This window comes from Simochromis diagramma, unplaced genomic scaffold (genome assembly GCF_900408965.1).
Source record: "Simochromis diagramma unplaced genomic scaffold, fSimDia1.1 OVJJ01000596.1, whole genome shotgun sequence".
Lineage (NCBI taxonomy): Eukaryota > Metazoa > Chordata > Actinopteri > Cichliformes > Cichlidae > Simochromis > Simochromis diagramma.
Genome location: NW_024387245.1, coordinates 7,554,980 through 7,565,858, shown reverse-complemented (window position 1 = coordinate 7,565,858; position 10,879 = coordinate 7,554,980). Strand labels below are relative to the sequence as shown.

The following is a 10,879-nucleotide window of genomic DNA, read 5'->3' as shown; positions in this document are numbered from 1 at the left end:
TTGCAGACCATGTCCATCCTTTTATGACCACAGTGTACCTATCCCCTGATGAATACTTCCACGAGCACATGATACCATGTCACAAAGTACAGATCATCTTACATTAGTTTATTAAACATGAATGTGAGTTCACTCTACTAAAATGGCCTCTAGACCCCCGATCACAGTCCAATGGAGTCCAGTCGTGGATGTGCAGATGTCTGTTGAATGTTTTAAGCATCTTGTTAAATCTGACATTTAGAATTAAGGAAGTTCTGAAGGCAAATGAGGATTCAACCCAGTATTAGCATGGTTAACCTAATAAAGCGTCCAGGAAGTCTTTTGCAATAGGTGGGAAAATTGTGATAATGAGAAATTAACAGAAAACAAATTATTGAGCATAGATGCATCATGTATGAAGTGTGGAACAATAACCAGGCATGGTGCAGTTATTTGTTTACAGTCGTTTATGTAAATTGTTCAGGTAGAGGATATGTCAGATTCTGACTTGTTTGACTCAACTGAAACAGATAAACAGTCCCAGAAATCCAATGTCTGGGTTTACATTATCAATAGTTCTGCCGTATTTTATACAAAATTGCACATTTCAAAACACAGGGAATGGGACTGTGGCAGATTTCTCTCTTTTTTTTAAAAAGAATCTAAGGATCTGACCAACCAGGAATACTGTAAGTAACATGTTACATCATGTTGGAAATCCAGAAGTGTTACACTGATCAAATTACAAATCTGCAATGAATTAAAAAAACATCTACAGCAAAACCAATTTTTCAAGTAAAATAACTTACACTGAAAATAATCAAACCCCATCAAAAAAAAAAAAAAAAATGAAAATGGACATTCCCTCATGTATACACTTTGGCTTTATGAAAGTAGGTCATCAAAAGAACTTCTTAGCTGCTGCTTCTTGTTGACTTCTGCAAAAGAAAAGAAAGAAAAGGATGCAAAAAAATTAGAGGAGTGGTTAGATTTCCAGGCAGATGCAACCCAAATTACAGCCTGATATCTTACTTGTACATGACGTAGCAGAAGAATAGGACTGACTGGACCACGACAAAGATTGCAAAATGAACAGTGGATAAGCAGGAAGGCATGGGAGGCAACTCGGGACACTTCAGGACCTTGTCAGCTGGATTCTAAACAACACAATGCAGATCAGCGAGTTCAGTCAACACTTTTTTTGTTGTAAAACAGATCAGAAGAGTTCAGACTCCGATCCATACCTGAGCATTACGCTGAACCAGGTGCTCCACGTCCCTTTTGACGGTGTGCAGATGTTCCTTGATGTCGCTGAAATGTTGCATGGTCTCGTATGTCCCCATAGCGGCTTGATTACCCTGATTCTGGACAGAGCCAATCTGTCTCAGCGACTCGTGAAAGGAGCTTCTGCAGAGGGACAGAGACATCATGCTTACTGACTGGACATTAACATTAAAGAAGCCTCAAAAGGACTGAAATAAATCACTGCTGATTGAATTCATGTGGGGAAACATGCTGAACAGTAAACATGCTGTGAGGTGCTGCTTATTTAAAGTCATATAAATTGTCTAAAAATTAATCTTTTAATCCCTATTCACTGGAGGCTACATATTCTCAAACTTTGAAAAAACAGAAAATTGCCATCTGATAAAAGAGGTCATGATTGCTAAATTAATCCCTTATAAAAACATGTTCTTACAACAGATTACAAGTACAGAGGGATAAGAAATGGCTCAGAAACAGGGGGACACCACGTGGATTATGCATCTATGTGTCTATGAGAGGGACGGCTAACATGCTGAAGACAAAATTAAAAAAATGTCTGAAAAATTTAACAAAGCATCTGATAGCTGGTCCCCATTAATGTGGATGTGTGTGAAATTGAGAGCCTTTCTAACTGTAATTGATCACCCGTGGAAGCATTTTACCGTCTCAATCTTTAAATTGCTCATTTATATCTGGTAGAAACACTCTTCTATAACTCCTGTGCACCACTAACTGAACAGTCAGGGTCAAAAGAACATATGCTGACCAGTTCAGACTGGTTTATCCTGGTCACTTCATCATCTGTCTGGAAGATTTGTGTCAACCTGCCATTCACCCTTGACTTATCAATGGAAATTAGTACAAATCATTTCTCACATTCACCCCGTCAGATAGCAGAATAAACCACTCTGAGGTGCTAGTGCTGAGGCCCACCAAGGACTGAATGTGAAATCTGTAAATCTGCATCTTCACTTTCAGATTAATCACTAAAGGAAGACTACATTGAATGCAAAGCATTCCCAGAAGAGAAGAAAGACTTTAAGCCAGGATCACATTTCTCAACAAAATGTAATTTCTAAAAGTTGATTACTTACAGGGAGGAAGCAACTAGTTTCCCCTCTATCATCTTAAACACGTCTAAGGCGATTATGAAGGGGAAAAAAGACAAATGAGCAGAATTCCACTAGTGTAAGCAAGACAGCCCTGAGGGAGATTGTGACAAGAAATCAAAAGGATGGGACACTGTATTTTGCTTGTATATGACAGATGTATTTAAAGACTACTAAGCTGATAAGGGCAGAACGGTGCTAAGAAGGGGCCTTTTCTTGCTCGGCCACATGGTTGAGGTCTGAAACAAGGACGACATACAAACAAAATCTAATTTGTTTCACGGACATGGGGGGGAAAAAAAATCTCCCTTGAGGAAGTAAGTGAGCATTTATTAAACCCTACGTCTAATCTTCGTCTACTCCAAGTGACCCATTTATGAGCAAAGAGCCCTCTATGTAGGTTTAGAGCGAGACTAAGTCCTATCATAAACTCTGTGTTTAAGACGGGTCAGGATAAACTGAGCACTTAATCTACAAAGTAATACAGATCAGTTGCTCACATTAGCACATTAGCAGAAGCTGCGGAAGCCTTTTGCCAGCAAACTTATTTACTGTGCCAATCAGCTTACTCCTGTGTAGCACCCTTAATATTCAATTATTACATCTTCCCACTCACTACAGGATTAAAAAAAAAAAAAGCAAAAAACAAAAACTGAGAGTGCTTGGGTAGATTTAGCAAACGAGTAACCAAGAGTCGAGTGCCACGGGAATTATGGGTCAACAATATGATAAAGAAAATCATGTATGCAGTCATCTGAGAATGAATGTCCTGTTGGATTTAGGGCATATAAACAGCTTGCTTTTTTGTGATACATGAGAGATTAATGTTACATAAACTACAATCTTTAATATCTTGTCATTCTGATTAAATCTTTATGCAGATGGTGTGTTAAAATTAACACAAGACAAATATGCATTAATAAAAATAATTAAATCCAGTTTCTTTGTTCGTGCAGCTCGATTTTAAAAGCGCCCAGAATGAATCAAACTTGTCAATCAAGTTTTCCTGAAAGGAAAATAAATATTTGTGCTAAATGGCTGACAAAAGAGTGAGTAAGACTACGTAGCTGTTTCATAAGTCAGTCATAACGACTCACTCATCAAGCAGCAGACATATTTAAAAATGCTGGCATGCCCACAATGACATAGTCCATAAAGAGCTTATGGTAAACAATACATAAGCAAAGATATGTTATTGACCTAATATAACATTGAACCTGCACACCAAATCAGGCTCACTTATTCTAAGTAGCAGAATCAATCATTCTCTATTCATTCCATACCTGCGAAAAATGAAATCTGAGCACAGGTGACTATTTTTATGGTTTTAAAAGAAGCACATTAGAGCTGGATATCAGTGTGCACTTTGAGCTGTAATTGTGGTATGACAGAATTCCTAATCAGCCACCTTTTGGGTTTCTCTGCTTCCTGATCAGCTGTCAAAAAGTCTGTCCAAACGACTGCAACACTATCCTGCTCATGCGGTATTTCTCTATCATGTAACGGATTCATTGCAAATGAGTTTTTTTTATTAGGTAATTGGTATTAGGTATTAGCGATCTTGTCTCTGTGCCAAAACCCAGTTTACACTGGCACAATGCATCAGTAAATCTGGGCCTAGAAATCGAGCGTTACCAACTGTGGAGGAAGCCGTTACAGCCGCTGGATTATCAGGACAGCAGACACCTGTGATGTCGCAGCCAGCCTCTCCTAAGATTAAATGTGATGTGATGGATTTAAGCGGCAGGATTTCCCTTGTTTTTCCGGAGTATCACGGATGTGTCTTTATGTTGTTTTTTTGAAAAAACAGCTATTTTTTAAGAATAACTGATTGTCAACAACAAACACTGTTGTTACTTACTTCAACTCGTTCAGGCTTTTGAGAACCTCCTGCTGCGTGGCTACGATGGAGCCCAGCTGCTGACCAGCAGAATCCAGCTAAGAGAGAAATGTCATATAAAGGGTTTCCTATGTTTTGATAAGCGCTCAGATGAAAAGTTTAATAAGGTAGGAGTTCATAGAAAGACAGTCCAAAGTCCCGACACACATTTTTAAAATGTAAAAAGAAACAAAAAAAAGAAGAAAAAAAAAGAAACATGCTTCTCCATTCGTAACAAAATATAAAAATCTATTTTGTAGCTTTACAGCGAACACCTTTAGCTTGCGTAAGTTTGCTTCCTGATGACATGCCCACCTGTCCTGACTCAGTGTTTGCCCCCTTTTTGGCGACCTCATCCGTGATGACGGAGACGTATCGACGCTGTTCGTCCAGGATCATAGCGAGCTGCCGGTTGAGCTGTTTGATTTCCAGATGGATCCGGTTCTGGCCTTCAAACACCTGACGAATCTCCCGGTCATTCACACTCTCATACAAATCATCGACTGAAAAAAGAGACTGCAGATTAAAACCCGATTATAGAAAAGAAATTTGTAAACTTTTCATGTACATTTACAAAAGTAATATTTGGACATATTTGTCTTGAATGTATTCTGATTCATATTTTTCAAATAATGTAACTTTTTTTTAGGTAACACGTAACAGATTAATATAGAATATAAATAAAAACAAATGTGTATTTTTCATTCATTGTGTAATTTTACACAACTGTTTGGACCATCATGCTTCAGAAAACTAACTTGGTTCTCCTTGGACGTCCGGGTGCTCCTTCTGAAATTCCTCTTTCTTTTTATCGAGCTCTTGCTGGAAGTTCTGAAATTCCTCCTGGTACTTGTCCTTCTCTTCTTTAGGAATCTCAGATTCAACTGGGGGCTTCAATGGGAAAGACAAAAAACCCCTCTGTGAACTCAATAGAGGCTCTGCTTGGGTGTATAGTGCATATGCACTCACACATGCACGTGCACACACACAGACAGACACGCGCGCACGCACGCACGCACACACACACACACACACACACACACACACACACACACACACCCAACTACAGAGTGAGTAAAAGACACACAACGGATTGGAAACGTATTAGGAGTTCTAGACAAAAAAAAAAAAAAAGGTAGTTACCGGTTGCTGGCCAGGCTCTGTGAGTCTGAATAGCAAGAAGGATAAAACATCGTGGTCATCTGACGAACAAAAGAAAATTTCAATGAGAAAAAATCACAAACATCAGAAATAAAATTATTGAATTACCACACTTTAAGACTATAATATAATATCTCAGAAACAACTGCAATAAGGTAATACTATCATACTATAGTAGTAATTAGCAATTACCAATAAGCAGTAAGTCAAAACAGTGATACTAGGAACAAGGACTAAAGGTAGCACTAATAGGCAATAATGTTAAGATGGAAACAATTTAACTAGTCAAGACCAGACCAGCAAAACTAGTAACGTCATCATAAGACTGAGGTAATGTTTCAATAATGTTTTAACTACAGAAAATTACTAGACAGTACAAATGAAATTAAGTCTTTAATAGAAGGCAGACCTGAAATATTTCTAGTGCTACTACTGCCACTGCTCATTAATACAAACATCTAATTAGCCAGTTAAATCGCAGCAAGAATTTAGATGTGTAGACATGGTCAAGAGGGCCTATTTAAGTTCAAACAGAGCATCAGAATGAGGAAAGAAATGTGATTTTTGGCATGGTTGTCGGTCCCACGCAGTCTAATCTGAGTATTTCAGAATCTGCTGATCTGCTGGAATTTTCCAAACAAACATCTCTATGTTTTAATGGTCCGAACAAGAGAGAACATCTAGTGAGTTCCAGTTCCAAAAACTGTTGAAATGCCTTGTTAATGTCTGAGGTGAATAGCCAGACTGCTTCAAGATTTTGTAGACAGTAAAGACTTTTAACAGCAAATAGAATAATACCTGCTAAACCACCGGTAGCAGCTGAAATGCCAAAGAAACCGTCAGATGGAATGACCATGTTGTCCACCTTTGTGCAGAACTCGTAGTCCTCTTTGTCCGGAGTGAAACCGTTGTTGATCAAGACCTGAAGAGGAAAAACAGCAAAAACAAAAACACAGCTACATTTTTACTCTCTCAAAAGTGCCATTGTTTTCCTCTTACTTCACATTGGGAATATATACACACTTAATGCTAAAAGGTTCATGTTTTCTCCTACCGTCAGTGTCCTTTTGTAGTATGTTATTTTGGCTCTGACAGGGTAGGGTTTATTGCGGAAGTCTCGTAAACATGTACCGAGGGCCTGCGTGGAGCCATCGCTGCGTGAAAACAAACAAAAAACTATTACTTGCACCTCATAATTACGGTTAAACTTTGAGGAAAACACACTCACGTTTATTAGATAATAACATTCATGCCTGCGTATATACTTTATGGTACAGTAGGCACAGAATTTAAGATTTAAAAAAATGATTTAAAGCTTTCACTCGCCCAAGGGAGATTAGGAAGGAGAGAGGATTATTTACTTTCCAAGCAAATATAATCATATTTCCTAATCTTCTTTAAGTTGGTAAAATTCGAGTTGGTGATGACATCAGAGGAAAGCGCAAGAAATGTTTACTTACTTTTGATGATCATAAACAAGGTTGCCATTGTTTCCCACGACGAGAATAGCTGGGTTATTTTTCTGGAAAGATTCCCAGAAAACAAAGAAACAGATTAATCATTTTTGTCATCTAAAGCACAGAAATAGATTTGATGTTTAGGTAATCTTATTTAACTAAGTAAAATTTAAATTTCACATAAACAAAAAGCTCTGGGTTCTTAATTGCTAACATGATTCCTGACTGAGAAATCAAGCTGTTTGTTATAATATAGGCAGAAAGTCTCTCAACCGACTGCTCCCACCACACAATAACAGAAACAAACGTGAATAAAGCTATAGTGCTTTACACTTTACACTTATTACTCATTAAGGTTTTACCATTATTAAAAACTATAGCTGACACCAACCTTTCCGTCATTGTCAAAAGAATCAAAGAAGACTCCAATTCCGTTCCACTGATCAGCAGCTCCGTACACTGGACCCTCAAGGCCTTGTGTGCTGGTGAACCACACGGCCTGTCAGCCATAAAAATAAGTCAGTAAATAAAAATAAAAAACAATAAATAGCTAATTTATGTGAAAGAACTTGTTTGGAATCCATGGGATTAGAGCTGAATAAAGAATATCTGATTTAATATTTAAAGGAAATTTGATATATGGGTGATTACATATATACAAACATACACATATATTTGTTTTCTATTGGAAAGCAATTTTTATTTTGATGGTTTGGCAATATTATTTTAAGACAGTGTGATCAGATCAGATCAGAGCCTTTTCTGCGTGCCCAGCTGAGTTGAGTGTCATACTGTTCTCTTTTTGATTTCCTCTCTCCTTTTTCTATCTCTACACTGTCACTATCTAATAAAGATTAAAATGCCACTTACTGACTACACAGTGCACCATTTCTCTACTCCAGTTTCTTGTTAACAACTGACCTAAACGGATACAGTGTAAGTTCATTTCATAAGCTATAGTGTCCTTGTCAGAACACTTTGTTCTCGGAGTGCTGGTTTACTTGCGGTTCCTAGAGTATTTAAAAATAGAAGGAAGTGCACTTATTTAAGATTAGCCTTAAAACCTCTCTGATAAAGCTTAAAGTTTGTGTCAGATGACGATATGGTGTAACAGGCCAAGGTTACTGGGTCTATTGTGATGCATTGTGTGTTTCTTCTTTATTCACCTCTTTTCACTCTTGACGTGTTTACACACAACTCTGTATTTACTCATTAGCCACTATTAATCTCTGATTGTTGGGGTTTTCTTTCAATCTTTCAATATAAAACATCTTGAGATTATTTGTGATTTGGTGCTATATACATGAAACAGCACCTAACTGAACTGCATGAAATACTGCTACATCATTGACAATATAAAAATCTGCAATTTTACATATTCGTAGCATGCAATTGTGTATTTGGGTGAAGTGCTTCATTTAGGCTCCCCAGAGAAGTTTAACCTCTTACAAGGTTAAACTTGTTTTTATGTTTTAGTTTTTCTCAATATCTTTATGCTTCACATTACACTTGTTAGGCAGTGTTTGTCATACAACCCTATGGGTATGACACACCTGAAACAGGGTGTGTAGGTGAAACAGGTTTTAGAAGCAAGTTTCTTAATATCTACTATTAGATTATCCACAAAAGAAATATTGGCCTGTTGTACAGCAACGGGGAGATTTCTTCCATCCACACGGTCAATACTGGCTATGAGGGAAAAATTATTATTCCTCAACTAGTTATTGGATGTTGATGGTAGTTACAGGGGAAAATGATTGCTAAAGTCCCAGTCACACAGCCCTATGGACTGGTCAGTGACCCCCTGGCAACCCTTGTTGCTAAGTGAAAATGTGTATTGCACAAGCAGTAAGATAAACCCTCATTGTGACTGCTTTGGTTGCTACCATATTGCTACAGTCTTTGTTTCAATGGAAGTTGCGGTCTTGTCTACAAACACTGCCCAGCTGCTCTCTGAGCAGTAGTGAAACTGTGAAAAGTGGAAATGGAGAAGGTTTGCCTTCAAAGTAAAAGATGTGCCTTTTGAAAAATGCTGGCTGCAGCACTGAGCCAAAACTTTATTTTGAAGGTGAACCTTTTTCATTTCTAATTTGCATTGGACCTTTTGACATTTTACTATCACTCAGCTAGAAGTTAGCAAGTAACTGCAGACAAACGTGAAAAACTACTATTTTGGTGCAGAAGATCTGCAACCAGTTTCCCGAGCAACAGCCATCCACCTCAAGGAGTTACCACCATACGTGGTTGTTAAATGTCCAATATAGAGGAGGGGGTATTAAGCTAGACCCTCGCAGCTGCACAATCAGCCCACACTGAGGTTTTTCCCCTTCTTACCAAACCGTCGGCTCCCATTCTTCCTCTTCCAGATACCCTGAATGTCACCTCGGCCTCCCAGTGCTCAAAGTTGACTTTGTTTTTCGTCCAAACAGAACCCCTCTGACTCCTGAGGGATGGCGTAATGCGCACCTGGTCTGCGCTAGGAATGGCATCTAGAACAGAGAGAGGACGCAAAGTGAGTTTGCTTACTAATTTATCACAAACTTTGAGGAATCTGTGGAAAAGAACTCAGTGACACAATAAATGTTGTTTTTTCCCCCACTACAGCTGCAGAGGTGTATTACTGTTATTACACGTCAGCATTATCAAGTTGTACCTACTTGATAAGCTCTTTACTGCCTAGCACCTGATTTGTTTGTACGCTTTTTTCCCCTCTCCAAATGCTACACTGCTTCTACTTTGTACCAGGTCAATAAATAAATAAATAAATAAATAAATGAATAAATATTTTTAGCAGTTTTATATCACAGGAAGTATGGCTTTGGAGCTCTTGTAAGACAAAATGAGCAAAGAAGAGCATCAGCTTGTGCTCTGGGAATGTGTAAAAGGTCATATTTAATATGCATTCAAATGTGACAGTAATCTTTGCAGCTGTTGGGGGACAACAGAAAAAAAGTTTATTCACAATATGTTGGGTGCTCTGTTTTCTCTCTCTTTGCTTCCTGTCAACCTCTACTCACACACTTAATGAAGCCACCAATAAACAGTTCACTGAGGAAATAACCTGCAGAATGCTAATGAAGGTGGTCTTCATGCAGTGTTATTTAGAGAGAATGCAGTGTAAGCTGGTGCAGCTTTCTTGTATCAGCAGGAATACTCACAGTGTGATGCAAGACTCCAAAGGCCTATTTTTGCAAGAGGAAAGTTCAACAATGAGGAGGCCTGTGTCTGCACACTCCCCAGCGCCAGTCAGGACTTCCAACTTAACTCTGACTTATTCAGCTCTGCACTGATTTGAATGAAAATGAGACTGGGAGTCGAGTGCTAAAATCAAAGCATTTCCTAGTGCACTTGTGAATGAACAAAACAAGCCGCTGTCGCCTCTGAACACCCCAGAGCCGAAACAAACCACAAACAGGACATGGCCTCAGCCGTGCTCGTGCCAGCTGGACAAACGGCTGTCGAAGAGATTTGACGAGCAGCGGTTCAGTGATGCTGACAGCTGGACACAAACTTACTTCCAGTGTGGATCCAGAAAGGGATACCGCCGTCACTCTGAGACAGGTGCGGCCCTTTGAAGCTGTATTTATACTCAAACCGGCGGTGTGGAGCCTCCTCTGTCGTCGAAGCTCCCACGGCGATGTCGGCCACACTGCTGTGAAATATTAGCGTCGTGACAAAAGTTGTTATCAACAAACGAGCGCCGACAGCCGGGCTCTCCGTTATGGGCACCGCCATGTTTCTGTATCACTGCTGACGTAGCGCTGAGTCCGCGAGCATGACAGGATGCCTGTTGGGCCAACAGGGCGTTTTCTCATTGGACGATGTTTGGGTCCTATTTCGTCCCGCCCCTTCCTCTCTGCGCTATCTGAACACAACCAACAAAAGTAGACGACAACATGAATAATCAACGGCGAATATAATAATAATAATAATAATAAAAAAAGCCAAATAATCAGACAACAAATAAATAAACGGAAAAAAGTTACAATAAAGCTTCCAGGAACAGAGGCAGTATACCACAGCAGAAA

General features: G+C 39.0%; 1 protein-coding gene across 1 annotated transcript; it reads right to left on the bottom strand.

Annotated features, from left to right (window-relative positions):
* Positions 1 to 431: 431 nt before the first annotated feature.
* lman1 (lectin, mannose-binding, 1) lies at positions 432 to 10,617 on the bottom strand. Its single transcript, XM_040000324.1, has 13 exons — positions 10,367 to 10,617; positions 9,186 to 9,340; positions 7,243 to 7,350; positions 6,855 to 6,916; positions 6,449 to 6,548; positions 6,193 to 6,316; positions 5,377 to 5,435; positions 4,992 to 5,124; positions 4,549 to 4,736; positions 4,216 to 4,292; positions 1,224 to 1,386; positions 1,012 to 1,136; positions 432 to 917 (listed from the first exon to the last, which is right to left on the bottom strand). Exons 1-13 carry the CDS (start codon positions 10,584 to 10,586, stop codon positions 881 to 883), a joined length of 1,551 nt encoding a protein of 516 aa, XP_039856258.1. The 5' UTR covers positions 10,587 to 10,617; the 3' UTR covers positions 432 to 880.
* Positions 10,618 to 10,879: the final 262 nt, after the last annotated feature.

Excerpts from the sequence above, each read along its gene's own strand:
- lman1 (XM_040000324.1), bottom strand. The coding sequence starts at position 10,586 with ATGGCGGTGCCCATAACGGAGAGCCCGGCTGTCGGCGCTCGTTTGTTG. Across the intron at positions 9,341-10,366 it reads TTTCTGGATCCACACTGGAA|ATGCCATTCCTAGCGCAGAC; the intron begins GTAAGTTTGTGT and ends TCTCTGTTCTAG. Across the intron at positions 6,549-6,854 it reads CTTGTTTATGATCATCAAAA|CGATGGCTCCACGCAGGCCC; the intron begins GTAAGTAAACAT and ends GTTTTCACGCAG.